This window comes from Halichoeres trimaculatus, unplaced genomic scaffold (assembly GCF_033239565.1).
Source record: "Halichoeres trimaculatus isolate MK-OKI-2021-1 unplaced genomic scaffold, fHalTri1.1 fHalTri1_scaffold_51, whole genome shotgun sequence".
In the NCBI taxonomy this organism is placed as follows: Eukaryota; Metazoa; Chordata; class Actinopteri; order Labriformes; family Labridae; genus Halichoeres; species Halichoeres trimaculatus.
This window is the reverse complement of record NW_027437230.1, coordinates 112,384-135,622: the sequence shown is the minus strand read 5'-3', so window position 1 is coordinate 135,622 and position 23,239 is coordinate 112,384. Positions and strand designations below refer to the sequence as shown.

Below are 23,239 nucleotides of genomic sequence, written 5' to 3'. Positions count from 1 at the left end.
TTCAGCCACAATATCTTATTCCAGATATGCAGGGTGCTGCTAGAAGAATATCCCAAAATGTGAGATTTGCGTGTTGGCTGGCTGCTTGAAAAAGCTCTTAGTGAGTTTCTCCTGTCACTTATGTAGAGTTTTAGTTTATATTATGTGACTAGTACTCATAATAACAATAATATTGATAATGCATTGTATTTTTGTAAAACCTTTCTCTTTTACTGAATACATTATTCATTCACTCTCACATTATCACAGTGGTGTTGGTAAGCTATACATTTGTTGCTACAGCTGCTCTGAGGCTGCCATACTGGGTCTATGGTCTCTCCAATCACTGCCAGACATTCAGTCACATTTGTACACAGGCAACATGGGTGAAGTGTCTTGCAACTTATACTTGTCTTGTCTTGTCTTGTCTTGTCTAATCTAATCTATAGGAGGTAGTGGTCAAAGAAAAAAACACTCCATTGCCTCAGGGGTCTGAGGGGTATACTGCTAAAATTCTGAAGAGCTCATCAAACAATGGAAAGAACATCCTTTACATTGTCCCACTGCAAGACAAACTAACAACCAGTCTACTGCCATTCGATGCAGCTGAGTTTCAGAGGATGCCAAAAAATACTCGTATCACCTGTGGAATGTTGATTCCCCTTCCACTTATTCCAGTTCACATTCAGTCCTGTCAGGAACATGTAAGTTGGATTATGAATGATTTATATAGGGTTCCCGCGGATCCTTGAAAAGTCTTAAAAGGCATTAAACTCATTATTTTAAAAGTAAAGCCTTAATTGGCATTAAAATGTCTTAAATCCAATTTTCAAAAGTCTTAAAATTTTGAACACATCAGTAAGATTTATGTTGGATTGAACTAAAAAATATTTACTAACATTTATCTATTTTTCAAAAATAATTCACCGGTTTACTCTCACAGCAACATCGCATGATCACAATAGCAGAACTAACAAAACGGTGATGTGGTTGCACCAGGATCTTTTAGAGCAGACGCATGTATTGGTTCTACCTACAGTGCCAGGAGATAGAAATAAATGGGGAAAAATTGACAAAAAAAATCCATAAGTGGCCTGAGAAAATTGATTGTGGCAGCAGTATTGGGAATTAAATTTTTTTAATTAAATTTCAAAAACCATGTAAAAATTGCAAAAATGGCTCTGACAGTGGCCAAAAAAGATGAATTGCTGCAAAATAGGCATAAAGTTCTAAAATTGGGTTTAAAAAATGTAAAACAATGGTCCAAAAGTGGGAAAAAAGTGTTTATATTGAGGTTAATAGGCATGAAATTGTAAAAAATGGGTAAAAATGGTATGAAAGTAGAAAAAGGTTAATAAATAGATGCAAAGTAGGTATAAAATCGCAAAAAATGGCAAAATTGGTCCAAAAGTGGCTTAGGAAAAATGATTATGGCAGCAAAATTGGGAATTAAATTTGATATTAAATTTCAAAAGACATGTGAAAATAGGCATACATTTGTAAACATGGGGTTAAAAAGAAGGTAAAAAGTGATGTTTTATTAAAAAACAAACATTGGGTTAAAATTGCCAGGTAATTCATGTGATGTTTTTATTTGTTTTCTTTGTTTCAATTGTTGTTCGTTGTTGACTTGGTCTTAAATTTTATTTCAAACGACCTTAAAAAAGTCTTACGAAGTCTTGAATTTAACCTGGGTTGAGCTGTAGGAACCCTGTTATAACTAAATTAGCTAATCTACCCTGGCACATTTGTTAATTTTTTAACCATCACAGGATTGAATACTGTACCTTGGTTGACAATGTAACTGCCGGAAAAGTATTTTTTTTCATATTTTTTATATTCTACTAACAAGAGGAGTGATGCCACTGAGGACCAAACATCAGAGCAGGATGCTGGTTTGGTAAGATGCCACTCATATGCCACTTTAAGGCAAAATCAGTGACAAATTACCAAAACTGATATTGAAAACAAAGTTTTATTTCATTCTTTGTAAGTTCTTTGTAGTTCAATAACCACTGTGTGTGTATCCCCGTATAAGGATGTGCCCTTAGGACTCCTGTCCAATATGAGTAATTCCCAGCTGAGAGCCTGGCATTCCATGCAAGTTCATGTGGGGAAAGGCATAGACATATATACATAGACACTTCATTACGTACTGAACCGCGTAGCGTGTCGCCGCCATATTGGATGGGTCTCCTCACTACATTCCAGCAGCAGACACAAATGGATTGAGCGCAAAGTGATTAATTATGCCGGTATTTTGTGCCACCTACGGTTGCTATAACCAGCGCAATTTTGAGAGTAGATCATGTGGGATTACCATTCACAAGTAAGACTTCACAATAATTTTGTTTTATTGACCATTTATCGTTTTATGTCACTATAACTAACGTTTTCATGTGAAAATCGGGTAAAAATTCGCTGAGTTATGCTCATAATAGTTGTGCATTCTACACCTTTCTCAGTATAATGAACGTGCTGGGGCAGTGTGTGAGACCCATCCAAGATGGCGGCCGGCAGCTATGTCAGCTCCAATAGGCATCGCCAGTCAATGAGGCGTCTACGTGTATAATGTCTATGGGGAAAGGTATAGCAGACATAAATTGGATACCTATGAGTGTGCAGTTGCCATGGGGGTCCTGCAAAAACTTATTGGTAGTAGGAATACTTGTTGTTTCAAATATCAAAATGAGGTGTATATTTTTGCTTGTCCTTGTGTGTTTTCGTTTATTTATTTGAATTTTTTTAATGTTTAGATTTCCTGGGATTATCTGCAATTCTTCACAAGCGGATAACCCACTGGAGCCCACACCCATGGAATGTAATGTTCAAGGTAGTTGGAATTATAGTATAATGAAATGAAAGATTTGCATTGTTAGGAATGTTCTCTTAAATCATAGATCTGCACCTTAAAAATTGCTATAAAGACTCTAATATTTGGTTTGTTCAGTATTTACTACAGTGCATAGAGTATGCAAGGTATACTGCCCACTTTGTTTCAGGTACCTTGTAAACTACTTTTGAATTTTCAGCATGGGAAGCGATTGCTGATCCAGAACTAGCAGCGGACCATTACAAAAGGACATTAATTCAGAGCAGTGAAGATGAGCCCACCCTCAAGATCAAGATAGACATAGGGGAAGACCTAGAGGAGCAAGAAGGGAGAATTTTGAGCTTTTACAAAGCTCCCAGGATTGACTGGGCAAGACCCTTTCAAGCAAAGCTACAAGGTACTGATACCTGACCAAAAAAGATGTACTGTGTTGTTTTAAAAGTCTGTAAGCATGTTGGTTTTTCACTTTCTTTCTCTCTTCTATCTTAAGACCAGAGAAGCATACTTTCGGGTTAATTTGGAGCTTGAAATGTATATAAACAATGCTTTTTATTTAAATATCATTTGCATATGAAACAGCTTCTGGATGTACGTTATGCCCAATACTGAATCACAAACTGCCCTTCACTTTTCCATTAATCCTTTGATGAGAAAGTTCTGATTTGTTGAAGGTGGTTGGATGAGATATTCATCCTGTCCTTATCCATTATTGTTGGCTGTTGGCACACCCCCAGTTTAGAAAAGAAGCACACAGAAATTCCAGTACAGCAGCTGACATATTATTGTAATAGTGTTTTCATCCATCATCTTACTCACTTATCTCTGATGGGGAAGTGAGAGGCCAGGGCTGATCCCAGCTGACTTTTGATGAGTGACCTTGACAGGTCTCCATTTTGTCATAGAGGGCAAACTCAGAGACGAACAACCACTCACTCTCACACCCACTCTCAGGACAGTAGATCCATTGATTCTTTGGTGGGACTTCTATTTACTTCTCAAAACCTTGATTTGAACACCTCTATCCACTGCATGTGGTACACTGACTATGCATTGGTACCTCACACAATAAAGTGGATAGAAAAAGAACAGTCAAGTTTGGTACAATACAGGAGGTCACTCTTTGCATTTATGTACTATTACTTGTGTCTCCAGGAGATGTGGCTATTGGAGATGGTGTAAATCGTCACTTCTTCAGTATGGTAATGCACAAATTGCATCATGGTTTCCAAGTTGATCTAGGTAAGTCCTCAAGACAAATGTGTTGTACAAAGTGATATAAGAAAAAGAACACGTTTGCTTAATGCAACTCCTGGACCATGGATTTTTACATAAGTTGAGACAACATTCTTAATGTTTTTCAAAGCTCTTAAAGAAATGGTTTTTTTCCCCATCTAAACATTAATAGTTCTGGGAAAAAAACTTTTTATTTTAAGAGATGAGAATAATTCAAATGAATTATTCAAATGAATTATTCTCAAACAAATATTTTTTTTTCAGTCTGTAGAATGTGATGTAGGCCTGTACAATTTGGCAGCACCAATGTAGTTTCCTCTTTTTTACAGTGGTATGTGAATCTATTATGGGCGTTGACATAAAATTTGTAAATTGCTGTAGGCCACATTTTGACTTTGCATGACTTGTTGAGTTTTCTCTCAACCTAGACTCATAGTATATCCTCAAGAAATAAACCAACAAAACCAAATCCTGTGTAAATGCACAATACACGTGAACTTTTTATGTAGTATTTTGTGTATTTCGGATGGCGCAACAGTTAGTGCTGCAGCCTCACAGCAAGAAGGTTGCGGGTTCGATTTCCAGCTTGGCAGGTGGGCCTTTCTGTGTGGTTTGCATGTTCTTCCTGTGCATGCGTAGGTTCTCTCTGGGCACTGCTGCTTCCTCCCACAGTCCAAATACATGCTCATCAGGGTTAATTGAACACTAAATTGTAGAGAAAAACTTGTAGGTGCGAGTGTGTGTGTGTGAAAGGCTGTGTACCTGTCTGTGTCAGTCCTGTGATTGACTGGCGAACAGTCCAGGGTGTACCCTGCTTGCCCAATGAAAGCTGGGATAGACTCCAGCCTCCTGAGACCCTGAACAGGATAAGCGGTTCAGAAAATGAATGAATTTTGTGTATTTCTTTATTATCTGCTGAACTGTCTGACAGATGTAATAACTGAAATGTCATTTTTGTAACACCCTTAATGCTCAATATTTACCTTCATAGGAAATGCAACTGGGGCTCTGCTGTTTGAGGGCCAAGCTGACCATCTAATCCCATCAACCTCTCAAGTGCTGGTTTAGAGTGAAATGTTTGTTGTGGCAGGAAGGATGATTGGTCATTCTCTTCTACACGGTGGCTCTCGTCTGCCTGGGTTCAGTCCAGCAGTGCTTCATGTGCTGTTAGGTGATGATCCACAGACGGCTACAATTACCCTTGAAGATGTGGCAGACATGGATGTCAGGGAGACTCTAAAACCTGTAAGTCTATACAGGAGAAATTCATACTTTTGGTGGTACAGTTTTCTTTGTTCTTACCACTTTTTGATTAATGTTAAATGTTAAAGTTCTTTTTCACATCCTGATAGACAACAGAGTTGTGTTTAAGCTTAGTGTTATGTTGAAAAATGTTTACAAGGTAATTTAGCACAAGTATGTAAATGTCCCCAAATCAAAGTATATACCACATTGCTCTGATTTTTGAAATCAAAATTATATTAAGTGTGATGCTTCCAATACACAAGCTAACATTTGCATGTTTGATAATACTTGACTACACTATAGTTCTATCTAATACATCTTAACTTACTATTTGAGAGTGATCTTGCTTTTTCTTGTCTTTCTTCAAAAGCTCTATGAGGATCAAGGCTCAGACAAGAAAGGAGGAGAATGCAGCAAACACAGTACACTCACAGAGGATCAGAGAGCAGCCATAATTGACTTAGCACTGGCATGGGATCTTCCTGTGTTGACAGAAACCAACAAGCACACTAACATTAACAAGAATGGCTGCAAGTGATGACACACCTTTTGTAAAGTTACCACGATCGCTCTGTTTTCTTCCTTAGATCTTTCTTGACCATATCAGATGGCCAGAGGATGCAGAGTTGGGGGATGACACAGATGATGGGTAGCCACTTGATTGCAAACATAGAACAATTGGGTACCTGCATTAATTTGTGAGAACAGGTATGCTGCATTCAAAACCCATCTGCTTTGAAGTGTGCCTTTTAAATAGTTTTTTTTTATTGATTTTAAGGACAGAGTTGAGCTCTTCTGATGAGATGTAAATAAGGGACTTCAGCTTGCCCACTGTTTAGTGAAATAGTGCAAAGTGTATGCAGGGTGGAGCATAGTGCTGCATTGAATAGTGGCATGTCTTACAAATACAAAGACCACCTTTCTCCCTCCTTCTCCAGGTGCAAGGCACAAGCACCTTATACAACTGACATCAGAAGAGCCATACTATCCCCTAAAGCTGTAGCTTAATTTTTATTGTTCTATTGATTGTCTCAGTTTCCGATCTTATCTGACATATCTGTGTTGTGCTTTGCTTCTGTGTACTTTCAGCATCCCAAGAAAAAATGAAGCAGCTTTTTAAGTTCTAGGTTGGATGGGAAATACCCATGACTGACATGAAGGTGGAGGTTGTCCGAGGACAGCATCCAACTTCATCCACATGCTTCCGCACCCTCAGGTTGCCTGGTCATATCTGCTCTTATGGAGATCTTTTTTTTCAGTTGGAGAGCTGCATCTCAACAAATGACAGTGGTTTTGGACTTTTGTAGGCAAGCTGTGTTAAAGGGTTCATTTGACTCAACAACGACAGGATTCTGAGGTCATTATTAAAAAGTCACGATTTCAGTTGACCTCTTCTGGAGTGTCGTCTCTTCTTTCTAATTTCAAAATTAATGATGATTAATTTTTTTTTACAGTTAAAGAACAATGTGATCCTGTGTTATGTTATGTCAACACTAATCACTTTCACTTGAAATGCTAGGGTTAAATAGCTGCCTGTTACCATTTTCACTGAAATTAACATTCTAGTTATTACAATCAAGACAACCCTAAACAAGGCAGACAAAATCATATCCTCAGTGAAACAAACAAGAACTTTGAAACCTTGTTTTGGCGGAAAAGCACCATTTTCTTTGTTTGACCCTTGTGGACTGTTGGGGTTGAAAACAGCCACTTTGAGTAAAATTTTCTGTTATTTGGGGTGCTGGTTTGGCTGAGTGGTGTAGCGTGAATTGGTGTCAAATAACGACCAGTGGCGTTTTCTCCCGGAGGCCAAGGGAATAGAATAGAAGAAAGAATAGAAATAGAAAAATACTTTATTTATCCCCGAGGGGAAATTCAGGAGTCACCGCAGCATTTAAGAAAACATAAGTAAGAAAGAGTATAGAAAGTGCAAAAATGTCCATAAGAAATTAGATGACGACATCCCGTCCACCACTCGTCCACCACTCGTCCACCACTCTCCAGCCCAGCCAGTCTCCACCTCCACAGGGTCCAGGACTGAGCCTCCCCAGCAGTCTGTTCAGTCTCTGTCTCCTGGATCCTGTCTGCTCACAGCAGGCGAAGCTCCTCCGATGTGTCGCGGCGTCCGATGTCTGCTCCGTCAGCCACGTCCGTGAACAGCATGATGCCGCTGGATTGGCACAGCTAGCTCATCCACCCCCCGGAGCGAGATTCCACGTTCCCAACAACGATGGATGGAAGGACAGGTCCACGTCGTCACCTCCCAGCTCACATCCGAGAACCAGCATTTCGTCCTCACCGCCTCCTCCTCAGCTCGAGGGAAATCATCAAGCCCTACACTAGTTAGCATTGACATGCTACAGGCTGCTAACCAGTGGCGGTTTTTCACGGAGGCCAAGGGAAGCCTGGCTTCCCCAAAAAATATAACAAGAAAGAAAAAAAATAGCCTATAAACAAGCTTAACCACAATGTATTTTATATTGTCATTTCCTTGTCAAAACACTACATTGGCGCACCTCTGCTTTGGCTTAGCGTGAGAAGCAAAACAGCGCCCTCCTGTCAAGCTCTCATTGTGTATTACACTACGTGTCTCATGCCCTCTGCCCTGTCAGTCAGCACGGAGGCCCGCTTCACTTTGCCTCCCTTAGAAAAAAAAACAGCCTGTATTAGCCAATCAGGTTGAAGCAAGGCTCATCGCTTACTGGTTGATGCATCATTAAAAAAGATATGAGGGAGGCCAGATCGAATCTGGCTTCCAGCCAATAACACACCGTTACGAAAAAATAAACACACTGATTCAACTGTGCCGGCGCCAGTGTGAGTGTCAGTGTTAGCCCACACAGAAAGTTCAGCTATGGATGGTGACAAAGATCTTGATTTTTTTGTAAAAAATGACTTCAAAAAACTTCCTTTTGAGGTTCAACTAAAGGTCAAGCGGGACGGTAGGCCGACTCCAATGCTCCACTTAACGAAGGGCAGAGCCGATGGAAAAGTCCGCTCTTTTTGTGAAGCTAACTATGCTAGAAACGAGTGGCTAACAGGGAGTGCCAGGCTTAACCGGCTTTTCTGCTGGCCATGTCTGCTGTTTGACAGATCAGGCTCCTTGAACAACCCCTGAGCACCACAGGATTCGTGGATCTGGCCAACCTCGCGAGGGCCATGGAGAGGCATTCAAAGTCCAGAGGCCGTATAACATCTGAGCTCAAACTTAAACTTTTCGGACAAGTACGGATTGATGAAGCACTGGATCAAGCGGCTGCAATAAGCGTAACGAGGCACAACCAACAGGTGGAGAAAAACTGTGCCATTTTGAAGAGGTTGATTGCTGCTGTATTATATCTCGGAGGCCAGGAGCAGGCATTCCGGGGCCACAGTGAATCGACCAGCAGCTCCGGCAACAGGGGAAACTTCATGGAGCTTGTGCAGACTTTTGCTGAATTTGACACCACCATGGCGGAGCATTTATCATCAGCAACCGCATTTACCGGCACATCAAAGACAATTCAGAATGACATCATCAAAAGCACTGCTCATGTCATCCAGGAAGAAATTGATAAAGAAATAAATGCTGCTCCATTCATAGCCATTGAGGTGGATGATACCACTGACATATCGTGCAGGTGCCAGCTGACAGTCATAGTCCGCTATGTAAACGAGAGCGGCATCATATGTGAGAGGTTTCTTGGTTTCCATGATATTAGTCTGGAGAGAGATGCTGAAACCATTGCTGCAGTGGTGACGAAAACAATTGGCAGCTACAATCCCGAGACAAAGCTGATTTGTCAAACTTATGATGGCGCCAGCTGTATGAGTGGCCAGAGAGGAGGCGTTCAGGCGCTCGTAAAAGTAAAATGTCGGCACGCATTGTTTGTTCATTGCTATGCACACAAACTTAATTTAGTTTTGGCTCAGGGGACAAGCAATATTCGGGAATCAAGACTGTTTTTTGCTTCTCTCGACTCCTTCCACAACTTCTTCAGCCGCTCACCTAAGCGCACAGCACTGCTCAAAGAAGTGGACAGCATCCGCGTGCCCGGCGGCAGCACCACTCGGTGGAACTTTAAAAGCCGCGCAGTGCACGCAGTGCATGAGGGCCGAGGATCACTGATCACTGCATTGGATCGGATCACAGCTGAACCTGGTTGGGACAAGGATGCAATAGCACAGAGCTCGGCATTGAGACAGAAGCTGGATGACTTTGATTTCATGTTCATGCTTGGGGTTTTCAAGACGATTTTTGGTCTGACTGAGCCCCTTTTCCAGGTGCTTCAGAGCAGAGCGTTGGCCATTAGAAAATGTGAGGAAAGAGTCAATGGCACTTTGACTGCTTTAAAAGCAACCCGGAGCACCGAAACCTTCAATCAGCTGTACGAGGAGACAGTACAGGCTGTTGGGATGCCAAACTAGCTGCGACGCAAGCAGCGCTGCCGGGCCTGGGCAGATTTTGAGCTGGGAGTCACGCCGGATGGGGAACATGAGGACACAGGGCCTGTGGATGCCTACCGACGCCTCTTTTTCCAGCTGCTTGATGGTATTGTGCAGCACATGACACACAGGTTTGAGGACATGAAGTGTCTAAGTTTTTTTTGTGTCCTGGATAATGCGTCATTTAAGACGTATTCCCAGCCTGCAGGATTCCCGGGGGTTGAGATCTCTCAGTTGGTTAAAACCTACCCAGTTTTTGATGAACTGAGACTGAGAAATGAGCTGCAAGTCATCTATGCAGATACCCTCTTTCACAAGCCACCAGCTGAGCTCCTGAAGATGCTCATTAAAGATGAACTGACCTCTGCCTTGCCCGAAGTTTGCAAACTACTGAGGCTGATGCTCACCATACCTGTGTCAAGCACGTCTGCAGAGAGGTCCTTTTCCTGCTTGAAAAGGATCAAAACCTACTTGAGAAACAGCTATGGACAAGACAGACTGGGACATTTGGCCAAGATCTCCATGGAGTCTTCTGTCACACAAGACCTCAAGTCCCGCGGGGAGCTATATGACAGAATCACTACTCGGTTTGCCACGATGAAGGATAGAAGAATGCCATTGCTCTTCAAGTAGCGGTGAGTTACATTAAAAAAATGTATGCATCTTGTGACAAATGGGCTGCCATGCCCCTGTACCTGTCCAGCTTCAGCACCGTGGACAGCACCATGGCCCGCCGTGGCCTTTTTGATGACAGAGTTGTCACATTTTTTCTTATGCATAATGTACCGTATTTTCCGCACTACAAGGCGCTTCGGAAATAGGGCGCACCTTCGATGACTGGCCTATTTGACAACTGTTTTCATATATTGGGCGCACCGCATTATAGGGCGCATAGATTAGAAGCTATAGTAGTGGCTGGGGTTGCGTTATGCATACACTAGATGGAGCTGCGCTAAAGGGAATGTCAACAAAACAGTCAATAAGTCAGTCAAACTCAGGCTACATCCACACGAAGCCGCACATTTTCCTGTCCAACTATTTTCTGTGCCGTTTTCAAGAAAAGTGCGCTGTAAAGACGAAGTCGTTTCTGCCGCCAACAAAAGCCGTTTCCAGAGATCAGTTCGGTTCAGGTATTCTCCAGAACGTCCGCCCCCGCAGGCTTACTGTCTCTCACACATGCTGTCCTCTTTTTTTTCACTGGAATGAATGAGAAGTGGGTAGAATAAAAGTACTGTAACAGTAGGCTACATTGTTTGCATGGAAATAACAGGTGAATACTGAATTAAATTCGTTGTCCAAGCTGGCTTCCTCGGTAATTTTTATCACGGGCCGCCACTGCTGCTAACAGCTAATTGCGCATGTAAACAATGCAGCCATGGTTACATGTAGGATCTCCAGACAAACACAGGAGAAAAGTAGTAAAAAATACCGCCGAAGCCACAAAAAGTTTGGTGTCCGTGACCGACAATGAACCATACAAAGTGATGATCCACTCCAAATACAAAGATGACGAAAAAGAGACGAAAAAATTACAAGAAACGGACAAAGACGAGAGAGCTGCTGCAACAGGCAGCTACTCGGGTAGCGCCTAGCAACCGTAAAAGCCATGGGAAGCCATGCTTCATCACTTTTTTCAGACTGTAGCTGTGTTTTAATGAAAATACTCCTTTATAACAGTTTCGATAATTCTTCTGTGTTTCGTCACTGTCATCTCCTCCTTATTTCTCTCCTCTACTTATTGAGCATTTTACAATGTGTAAAACAGCGCCCTCCTAAATGTTATGCTGTGAATAAGTGGTGAAAATATGATACTGCACACTGTTGCCTGCAAGGAAGCCAAGCAGAGTTGGCGTCCCTTGGTGAAAAAAAAAAAAAAAAAAACCAATCAGATGAGGCTGCGGTCATGACACTACTCACCTGTGATTGGCCAAGACCGTGTCAAGGGAAGCCACCCTGTCTTTGGCCTCAAACCAATCAAATGACAGAATCATCATCATCATCATCAAGCCACTGAATGAAATCAGCGAGGTTAGCACATTAGCAGTGTGCATGAAGCGGCCGGTTGTGCGTTTGAGTGGGCGGTTGAGTAAATTAATAATACATTTAAGCTAAGTCAAGAGGACAATGTACGCGTGTGAATGAGTGACTGAGGGTGGGGGAGTGAAAGGTGTGTGTCGGTGTTCAAAGTAAGTAAAATGAGCGCTCTCTGGGCGCTCTAACAGGTCATTCCATTACATGAAAAAGCGATATACAAGCTGCAACAAAGTATTTTATGTACCCCACTCCCTAAAAATCATACAGATTAGAGGCTTTGTCTCACTTGGCTTCCTCAAAAAAAAAAAATCCCCACACCACGCCACTGATAATGACTAATTAATTATTAACAGCATTCCACTGGAGCGAAAGTATAGCTAACTTTCAAAAGACATCTAAACTTACAATATGTGAGTTTAAATTTAAGTCGGGGCACCACCCAGTTTTGGAGAAAACAGGGAAACTCTAGAAAGGTTTACTGTAAGAATTTGTCATTTAATAATTCATAGAATTATTAATTATCAAGTCTCAATAACAAAAGGACGCTACATCAATTGTGAATTCTTTTGAACGGTGTACAGACGTCGTTAATTTCAACCACACAAAGACAGAAACCAATTTCTTTATATATGAAAAGTTTATTTATTAACTAAAAGAAGAAATATGTGCATGAATAAATGAACAGGTAAAAGATATAAAAGGATAAATACATTGATGAATGGAAAGTGAAACTGATCATAAATAATGGAATAAATGGAATAAAAGGACATAAACCAACCCACATAAATCTCACTAACCCACCCAAGATCTCTGGGGCATTGACCACGATATACCAATAAATGCAAGATAGTCTTACGCAAGTTCTGAGGCCGATTGTGAGAGCGGAGGCGGCGACAGAGGTGACTGGGTCCCGCTGCAGATGTCTGCGGATGTCCGTTGAGGGGTGATGGACAGGCTAGAGGCCTACTGCAGGTCATCTGAGCGTCACGGAGGTGATGTCCAATGAGTTGAGTCCGTAGAGTCGATTCTAACAACGACAGTAGCGGCTGGAACAGCGGCGATGATGCCGGGCGTCGGGTTGAAACTTTGGCAGAGAACCACTGCAGGGAAAGCAGTGAGCAGCGCTCGTCTCCTGACGTCAGCACATGAGGGAGAGACCCAGGCACCAATAGATGACGCAGTCGGGCTGAGGTGACTCAGTCTCAGCCTAGAGAGTCTGGAGCAGGTGCTGAGTTGTGTACGTGTGAAGATTCAGGTGCAGAAGGAGAAGAGCCTTCTGGATGAAGGATGAAGAAAGAGCCTTCGCGAAGAAGGAGGAAGGAAGAGAGCCTTCGTGTAGAAGGATGAAGAGAGAGAGCCTTCGTGTAGAAGGATGAAGAGAGAGAGCCTTCAGGAGGAAGGATTAAAAGAGAGAGCCCAGCCTTCGCGAAGAAGGATGAAGAGAAAGAGCCAATGTTCTTGTCCTGGAGTGGAGTTTTACTCAGCTTTTCCCGCCGAGTCAGTAAGGTCACTTAATGCTGACGCCCCTCCACGTCTCATCTTTCTGCACGTGGATCAGATTGTCCCAGAGATTATTAACTAACTATAACTTTAAACTGTAAAGAGATTCCCACATGTAATAGTCAAAATCACATTTCTTATGATTTAAGCTTCACATCAAGACTAAACATGACAGGTTTTCCTCTTTAAGAACCCAATAAAATAAAAATCAAGATGTTACAATGGGATATGTTTCCAAGATGTTTCATGTTTTCACACACACACATTATCAATGATTTTCATTACACAGTACATGTTTGCAAAGGTGAAGATGTACATGTAAGTCTTTGTGTAAAAACATTATTTTTGTGCTGTTCTCAACTGTGTTAATCAAAGAGTCTTTGTTTTTAGGAGAAGGAGGGAAGCAGATCTTCCCCTTGGCATTCCTTCTCTCTTGTTCCCAGAGAGAAAGGTCGAGGGTCACAAAATACGAGATGGAGGCTGGGAGGTCTCTCCAAGAGCAGGATGTCTGTACAGTTTCACATGTCCGTCAGGTGTCAACGAAAAGTCTTTGAATTGACAGCGATGTCTTAATGTTTTACAGTCTTGCAAACATCAGAGAAGGGATGAGGCAGACTTCGGGAGAAAACCACTTTAGCGCAGAGGTCTGTTTTTTCAAAACTTGCTGTATTACCTCTCCTTCCTTAGGGGGGGGGGGTTTAATTTGGAGACCAGGTCAGAGCTGCGAAACCAGGTCCCAGCCTGACCTACGTTACAGTGGTTAGCAACCAGGCACTTACAAACTTCTGCTGGTCCAGGTTCAAATCCTGCCTGTGACCAGTTTGCAGAGTGTCTTCCCCTACTCTCTCACCCCCTTTAACAAGCCTATCCACTGTCTCTCTCCTATCAATAAAGGCACAGAATGCCCAAAAAATACATTAAAAATAATCTCAGTTATTTGACCATAACTTTTCTTGTATTGCAGCAACTTGAATACATTTTGGGCAGAAAGCTTAATTTACATAATTTATGCAAATACGATTTCAAATTCTTCAAAATGTAAAAAGATCACTGTGGACAAATTTACCGTATACTCGTACTGTTATGGATGTTTTCAGCCACTATACTTTTAACTGCTCTAAAACATATCAAATCGATTTTTTTCTTTACTTTATCTTCACTTATATATCTTAATTCTCTTCTGCCCTGCTCAGAACTACCAAGCATTGGAAAATGAATAATAAATTTAACCTTTTAATGGCCATTTGAAGAAATATTGCACAGATTATGGGAAGGGTAGCATCGAATGACCTATTTTTCAATTAAAAAAAAACATGACCAGAGACAATTTTTTTTTTTACGTGGCATTATAGTCTTAGATATGTCAAAGGTTAGAAGTATCATTGATTTTTAATCATCTTTCATTTAATTTGTAATATCATTTTTTTTTCAAGAAGTTAGGCATGTACTGTGATGGCTGTTTTCAAGTCACTATACTTTTAATTGCTCTAAAAACATATCAGATCAATTTTTTTTCTACTTTTTTTTTTCTTTCTCTGATCTCTTAATCCATTTCTGCTTTTTTCAAAATCACCAAGCATTGAAAAAAAAAAACAAAAAAAAAACATTTAACCTGTTAATGGCCATTAAAAGAAATATTGGATGGATTATGGTAAGGGTGCAGCATCAAATGACATATTTTTCAATATGAAATATGATCAGAGACAGAATTTTTTTTTACATGGCATTATAGTCTTCAATATGTCAAAGATTAGTAGCGTCATTGATTTTTAACCCTCTATTACATCAATTATTTCTTAAAAATGGTAGAAAATGTTTTGAATGCTTTTATTACTTAAAATGGCCTAAATATAGATAAATGAAAAAAATACTACTATACTTTTAACTGCTCTAAAAACACATCAGATCAATATTTTTTCTACTTTTTTGCTTAAATTTCCATTCCAATACTGCCCTGCAAGCATTTAACAAAAAAAAAAAAAGTAACCCTTTGAGGGCAGTTTCAAGAAATAAGATCTCTTATCATGGATAAAACATGAATCAACTGATCTTCAAATGATTTAAAGCATATATAAGTAGGTTTTACATTCTGGATTTGACAAGTACATAAGGAAAAATGAGGCTTTTGTCATTCAATAGTCAATGTCTTTCTTGAGAATCCATCAATCCCTCCAAAAAGTACTATATTGTACTTTAAATAAGAGGGGACAAAAAGGCATTATCATCTATTACTGTTTTTCACATTGTTGGAAAATCTATCAAGAGGTGAGGAGTTAAAAATCATGATTACCTTATGAGTTTGTGGTTTGTGTCAATGTGCATCAATGATCTGGGGCCTGGGACAGAGTATGCTCTCTGCACAACACACCGCAACTCTGACATTCTCAATACTACATTCTGCAGTGTCAACCCTGTGCATTGTTGCACGGACCCTCTGCCACTGCACTCTGTGCCCCTGTGCCCGCAGCAGTCCCAGCATCATGCTATATCCTGCATGTGGGTTAGTAGAGTGGAGGGCTGACACCAGGTTGTCAAGTTCAACGTCAGTAAGCTCACTATACAGAGCCCTTACAGACAACCCCCAATCATTCATACGCCTGCGCAGAGTCCGCTGAGAAACCCTGACAAGCTTTGCAATGCACTGAACTGACAGGCCCATGTTGAGAAGCTGAGTTACATACCGGTCGTCGTCATTGAGCACAACTCTGGGGCACCCCCCAGTTTGCCTCTCCAGGACAACAGTTGCACAGGTCTCCTTGTTATTCTGACCAGTCACTAGGTGATGCAAAGCTGTAAGTGCATGATTAACAGCTCGTGCGGTGTCAAGCTGGCTTGACAATGCACTGAATAAAATTAACTCTTGATAGTCTAGGGCCCTCCTCACAGGAGGGCGGCCCCGTATCATCTTGGAGTCGGCATCAAAACATGTATCACTGTTTACACATCGTATTGTGCATAGGCTTGTGCATTTACATAACGCAAAACTGTCGTCGGGTTGCCCGTCTGGTTCTGCTCCGAGGCGGATTCCACGTCAACAAGTGCTCATGCACGCGTAACATGCTGCGTCTCTGCATGAGCACTTGTTGTTGTTGCCATAGCTGGTGTTGTTCATGCTCTCTGAGAAAATGTTGATATAATAGTGGAAGCAATATTTGTAGCTGCTGGAACAATATCAGGGGCCTGTACTACGAAGCTGGATTAAGTCATCCAGGATAACTCTGTGACAACTCGCTGAACTTCACCGGATCTCCGTTATCCAGATCTGCTGTACTACAAAGCTCGTTATCAACTCAATAAGTAAATCTGGCTGGGAGCTGTGCGCGCACACATTAAATGGGCGTGGTTAGCGGCCCCAGAGCATTTTCCACAATGGAGAAGAGAGCAGCCTACTTTAAGGCTGAGGAGCAGCTAATAATCCTGCAAAAAATACGAGGAGTACTGCAGTATTATCCAGGCTGGAGGGATTGCTGCAAAAAATCACCGACTCTGTGAATGCGTAAATTTCCAAAATGCTGATATTAATAGACCTATCTCATCACGTGACGACACGGGCAGTTAGGTCCTTATTCATTAATGTTGTCAGTCAGTGTGTGTGTGATCAGCATCATATCCGACCTCATAATTAGAAAGAGTCAACTTTCCTACAAATTCCAAGGAAAACGCTCATTATAGGCAATTTGTATTGCAGATGCAATAGCAGTGGGGGAAAAAATGACGTGGGAGCCCATAAAAAATAGATATAAAAGCATCCTTCCAAGTGGTCAGTATGAATTTCCTGAATTTCTCTTTGGTATTTTTCATTTAGTTTCATGTCATGAAAGATTCCATTTGCACACACTTCTACTTTTCCCTGACAATGTCTCAGTTATGATAATCAGTAAGATATCGTTTGCTCACAGCCCATAAGAAAAAATGGTGGGCCAAAAAGACAGGGGGCGGTCCCGCACCGGAGGACTTCACTCCGGCTGAGCAAATTGGTGACTGAGTGGTCTTTCATGCCCGCCCGAGAGAACCAATTGGTCAGCGGGCGGTCTGTCACACCCTGTGAGCTCTTATCCTGGAACTTAACCTGCTCTGGACCAGGGCTGTTTCCCAAAGCCCAGGTACCTTGCCTTGCCTTGCCTTGGTAGGCGGTGCCTCCGAAGCCACTTCCTTCCAATCCAAGGCAAGTGTCCTGCCTCTGCTCAAAAGGAGATGCTAATGGAACAGCCTACAAAGGCATATTGTGGGAGGAGCTCAGACGGCTTCAAATATTGTCATAACTTGCCACTTTTCTACACTTTCTGCTTTTTTATTGTCACATCATTGACACTCTGCAGGTGCAGCTTCTCAGTAATTATAGTTATGTGAGTGACACACAAAAGAGTTAAGTGGTGGACATGGTATAAGTTGTTATTTTCAGAGGTGTATTTTGTTACTTACATTTAATTTGGAATTTACCACGCGCCTCCGCTGGTGCGTCTTTTCCTTCCTTTTTTTTTTTCCTTTTTTGTAGATTCACGCGTTGCATGTTGGGTATTTATAGCCATGGCAAGGCAGCGAAGGATAAACCTGTGTATCCTTGGTCAATTAGCCACATGCTAACCAAATGGAGGACATATGCCTCCGGAGTTCATGAACATTGGAACAGCACTTGGGCAGCGACTGATGATGTGGATGCCTGCCCACGCCCACCCCACGCCCACATCAGACCAAGGCAAGGCAAGGTACCTTGGCTTTGGGAAACAGCCCAGGTTTGGCGTTCAGCATCAGTTACCGGGGCAACGTGTCTGGATAATCCACAGTCGTAGTACGGAAAACCCGAAACTTATCCTGGAAGTTGTCTCTCTAAGAGCTATTCCAGCTTCGTAGTACAGGCTCCAGAATCAGTCCGCCTGTCGCCATCGATGTTGTTGTTGTGTGTGACATCGTGGGTTGGGGGGCGGGGAGTAGGAGGGGTACTATGAGGTCACCGTCTTTTCCGGACTTATCGGTTTATACCAAGTACAGCATGAAGACGAATACACAGATATGCACCTGTAGACCCGTTTTCAAAAAAGATGCTGAGTCATGGACAAATACGGGTCTCTGTGTGTCAATATCACTGGATCGATACTTTATTTTACCGGAGTCATAGAAATTCGTACTCATGTAAGACCCACATAGGTCCAGTGGGGCTCGGTCAAGGAGACTTGAAAGTATTATGGACAGCCTGTCCAGTAAGTGATTCAAGAGCATGTCCTAAAAGAGAAAGAGACAGGGAAGGGGTTGCAATAGTACATACAATAGTACGATAGTACAATAGTACATAAATAGTATGTACAATATGTGAGGAAACCATGAAACAAAACATTTTATAGTATTTTGTTTTAATATTACTGTTGCATAGATGTGTATGTTGCCTTTTACTGCTGTTTTTATTCAGGGCTATGCTCACTTAAGTGTTAAGAACTTGAGCACAGAAATACAAACACAAATGCAAGACACAAAACAGTGGGCAAAAAAGAGTATAATCAGAGTCCAGGCAGAGTTCGCTACACAAAGAGCCTTCTTTACGCCTCCTCACCTGCACCCGCTCCCGTGACCACATCACCCCCGTCCTCCAACATCTCCATTGGCTTCCTGTCACCTTCCGCATACAGTTTAAAATTCTCCTCCTCGCCCATAAAGCCCTCCACCACAGGTCCCCTCCTACCTCACTGACCTCCTCCACCCCCACATTCCCTCCCATAACCTCCGTTCCTCACACACCAACCTCATGTCTCCCCCTCACAGAACCAAGCCCCGAACCTGGGGAGACGGAGCATTTTCCATAGCTGCCCCCACTCCCTTGAACTCTCTCCCCACGCAAATCCAAAACTGCTCCGACTTCTCTTTATTTTAAATCTCTGTTAAAAAATCACCATTTTAGATTAGCTTTTAACTTGTGATTGTACTGTTTTTTTGTTTTGTTTTGTTTTGTTTTGTTTTGTTCTGTTTGACTTCTGTTTGACTTCTGTTCATTGCTTGTATTGATTTTAACAGTTGTTAAGTGTCTTTGAGTTCCTGAAGAGCGCTATATAAATAAAATTTATTATTATTATTATTATTATTATTATTACAAAAGGCGGTCCAAAACAGGCAGAAGAAACAGGCAGACATGGGGCTAAAAGTAAGGTCAAAAAAGGCAGGCAAGGATCAGAACACTGCAAAACTCGAGGTGCGTTTCAAAGCAATAAAGTTCCATCCTTCCTTCCTCCATTTGCATCGTTCAATTGCATCTTAGTCCCTCCCACCAGAGATGCACTGAGAGAGGCGAGGATATGAAGAGAGGAGCGAGGATGGAGGAGATTCGTTTTTAGAGCAATGGGACATCCTCTCCTCCAGAGCGTCACATGAAGCAACGTGTTTCATTGATGATGGCATCAGCTGATCACCTCTGGATCATCCGTCGTTCAGCTCTAACAGCTGTTTGTGTGTCTGCACATGTGTGCTGTAACAACTCTGATAAAACATAAACAGTAACAGAGCTTTGTCTGTTCCTGAAACCAGTTTAAGAAACACATTGCCATGAAAAAAACCTGCTCTCTGTTTATTCTGTGTGCAGTTAAGAAGCTCGAGGATCACTTTACCGGTAAAATGTGTAATTGTTAGATTTGTGAATTATTTATCCTTTACCTAGATCACATCTGATCGTGAACTCTGAAACGTATTAATAAAACCAAGTTTATTGTGTCGCAGGAAGATGTTATTTACTAAATTTTAGTATTCAGTATTAATCATCCGTCATGTTGATTCAATGATGGTTGTGTTCAGTATTTTGTGCTTTAAACTTACAACATTTTATTACCAGCTTTATGATCAGTTTCGGAACGATCCTCAGTGCCTGTTTTCAGCTCTTTTTTTTTCCTCATCAAACTCTGTTGTGTTTGTGAAGTTTCATGTAGAGAAGTCTGAACTGCTGCAGCGTTCAATCAGAGAGTGATATTCCATATGGGGGCATGTTTGTCACTGAAAAGACTTCCGCAAAGCCAGCTCTCCTGTTTTCTCGATGATGGCTCCTCCAATAAGTCTCCTCCCTCCTCTCCCCTCCGCTTTGGGGCAGCCTTAAAAATGGCGACTCAAAGTACTTCCGGTGCCTCAGAGGAGAGAAGAGAGAGGCGGCATGAAATTATCGCTGAGACGCACCCTGACTGCGACTGTGAGTGAAGGCTGGGATAAAGACTGTAAAGTACAACAAACTGGCAACAAGACAGTGAGACGCATAAGACACACAAGAGGTAATGAGGGTGATGCATACCCAGCCATCAATATGTCTTAGGACGTCTTAAGATGTCTTGATAACGAGATCAAGACGTCTCAAGACATGTTTGTATGTCAAGACGTCTTAAGGCATCTTAAGACAAAACTTTGAAGACGTCTTAAGACATGTCAGAGCAGAACATGAGATGCACCTGGACCAATTTGTGTCTTGAAGACACTGAGTGTCTCAAGATGTCTTAAGACATGAGACATTGAGTGTCTTAAGACATCTTGAGACACTCAGTGTCTTCAAGACATTGAATGTCTTAAGATGTCTGAAGACACTCAGTGTCTTCAAGACATTGAATGTCTTAAGACATGCTTCCTTTGTCTTGAAGGCATTCACATCTTAAGATTGCTTAAGACATGGTATGTAGTGTGGACCAATTATAGACACTTTTAAAGTGTTGGTTTTAACTCCCTAGGAGTTGAATCAACACTTCTGAATTTGCTGTGCAGGATCTTCAGACATTTCCGCAGTTGATGAACGTCTCTGCTGCATATTTTACTTCAACAAAAACACAAATAAATGGACTCCCACCGAAAAAATCTGATATCGGTCTGCATTCACGCTTTATTTAGAGAATTTTCAGCGTGTTACTGTCACGCAAAAACACAGCTAAATAGGGCTCTAGTTGTCACCGTGTCTCTTCATCCTGGCAGACTACCTGCATTTGTTTATTTCTGGCACGCTGCACGCGGACTGATACACTAAGCGGCGAGCATCTCGTAGCCAGCTGTGGCTCTGCAGCTGAGGTAGCGCCGTTTTACAACATGATGAGAACTAGTGCCTTATTTAGCTGTGTTTTTGTGTGAAAGTAATGCGCTGAAAATTCCCTAAATAAAGCGTGAATGCAGACCGAGAGATTTTTTCGGTGTGAGTCTGTTTATTTGTGTTTTTGTTGAAGTAAAATATGGCCCCGTCTGAATGCATAGGAAACCGGCTGACGAGCAGGGAGGGGGTGTTTGGTGCGAGTGCTCTGGGCTTCTGCTGCACAAAAACACTGCTGTAGGGGTAATTTCTGCCCTAAACCTTGTGATAGGACCCAACTTGTTCCATTCCAGAGTATCACTCTAAATGTGTTTTATGATTCATTATGCGACTGATCACTGTCGGCCTGTCTTCAAAAATGTATTCATTCATTCAATTCATTCAACACAGTGCTTTTTTATCAGTGCATCCAGCACACTGATATGCTCTGTGTTGTGATCAATGCCACATTTGTGCTCTCTACTTGCTCCAAAAAGCTTTCAAAATTAAACATCAAACTCCTGAGGTACCCACAAAAAGCTGACAGAAGCGATAAAGATATCTTCAGTATCTTAAATCATAAATTGAATCATGTCGTGGTGTTTTTTTTTTGCTCTACAAAGACTTCTATGCATTAAACTGTAATGTTCTCTTTGTTGTGCTAAGTATTTAACACATTATCCCTTTTAAGCTCATATCACATAGCTTTAAGTAATACTTTTTGAATGAGTTGTTGCTGTTGAGTTGATGTGCTAGTTCACTCTGTAGAGTAGAAACTCAGCTATGGCTTCTAAAAACATAAAGGGGTTGTTGCTTTTTAGTGAGAAACTTACTAATCAACGCTCACAATATTTTCATTTGCTTCATAATACAATATCAGCAAGTTGTACTGTCTTTAAGGTACTTGGAACTAAAACGTGAATAGAAAACAAACCTTTACATTGTGACCACAAGATGGCAGCATGTGACTACGAGAGAAATCACTGCAAAAAATGTCATCCTCGTATTCAGGCTGAACAATATTGAATTAAAGATACAACACCCACCAAACCCAATTTATGAAATTAACGGTACAGGTGTGATTTTGGTATGTCTTGTTTGATGTGCGCGCTGCACAGGATCTCATGTGTTCACCTCTACTTTATTGTTTGAACGGTGGCACAGCAGCAGCGTTTGGTTTTCTCTTCAAGCCCCTCAAACCTTTTCTGTGCATTTTCTGATTGATGGGAGTTCCCAACTAGATCATCAATTTTTCCCTGCCTTGCATTTTTGTTAATCTAATCTCTAACGCTGTGATAACTTAAATCACTGACAGTATTACACACAGGAATTTACGAAAAGTGACGATTAATTCATTTCAAAATACAAACAGAAAACTAAACTATACCAAAAAGTATTGGGTGTATGAAATCAGTAATGTCAGTGGTGTACATGTGGGTGTGTGTGAAGGCATTAGAGTGTATGCGGTGTTGAAGAGTGCGTTAACAAAATCCAAACTAAAACAACGGGTAACTCCAGCTCCTGGCCTAGGCAGAACAGAAGAGAAAAAGGAAGGGGGGAAGAGCAAGAAATGCCCCCTTTTATGCTGGGTAGAGCAATGAGCCCAGGTGCTCCAAATCACCCCAGCACCTTGAAAGACACAGTAACAACTGTTAGTCAAAGACGACCAGTAGGGGTCATCACAGTTATCTTATCTTATCTTATCTTATCTTATCTTATCTTATCTTCAGGGACCATGAGTATTTTTCTTGAAAAAAGTGTGGGTTTTTTATTTGACCCAAAAGGATAATGATAATCGCTGAAATTAACCTAGTGTGGCAGATTGCACTGCCAATCACTTATTTTAGACAACACAAGGCATAATCACCCAGAGAATTACTTTCAGATGATCTGCAGCATGAAAAGGAGACACACATTCCTCAGCTTAATAAACGGAACACTATTGACAATTGCCCTCATCTTGGTCCATCATAAAGGAG

General features: G+C 41.6%; 1 protein-coding gene across 1 annotated transcript; it reads left to right on the top strand.

Moving 5' to 3' along the window:
- Nucleotides 1-5,263: 5,263 nt before the first annotated feature.
- On the top strand, nt 5,264-10,348 carry LOC141786588 (zinc finger MYM-type protein 1-like). The gene is made up of 3 exons (XM_074665188.1): nt 5,264-5,290; nt 8,384-9,670; nt 9,905-10,348. Exons 1-3 carry the CDS (start codon nt 5,264-5,266, stop codon nt 10,346-10,348), a joined length of 1,758 nt encoding a protein of 585 aa, XP_074521289.1.
- Nucleotides 10,349-23,239: the final 12,891 nt, after the last annotated feature.

What these genes read in the sequence shown, in the direction of transcription:
- LOC141786588 (XM_074665188.1), top strand. Translation starts at nt 5,264, where the DNA reads ATGGATGTCAGGGAGACTCTAAAACCT. An exon ending in TCAGGGAGACTCTAAAACCT is followed by an intron (nt 5,291 to 8,383) that starts GTAAGTCTATAC and finishes GCTGTTTGACAG; the next exon opens with ATCAGGCTCCTTGAACAACC. An exon ending in ATCAGCTGTACGAGGAGACA is followed by an intron (nt 9,671 to 9,904) that starts GTACAGGCTGTT and finishes GCGTCATTTAAG; the next exon opens with ACGTATTCCCAGCCTGCAGG.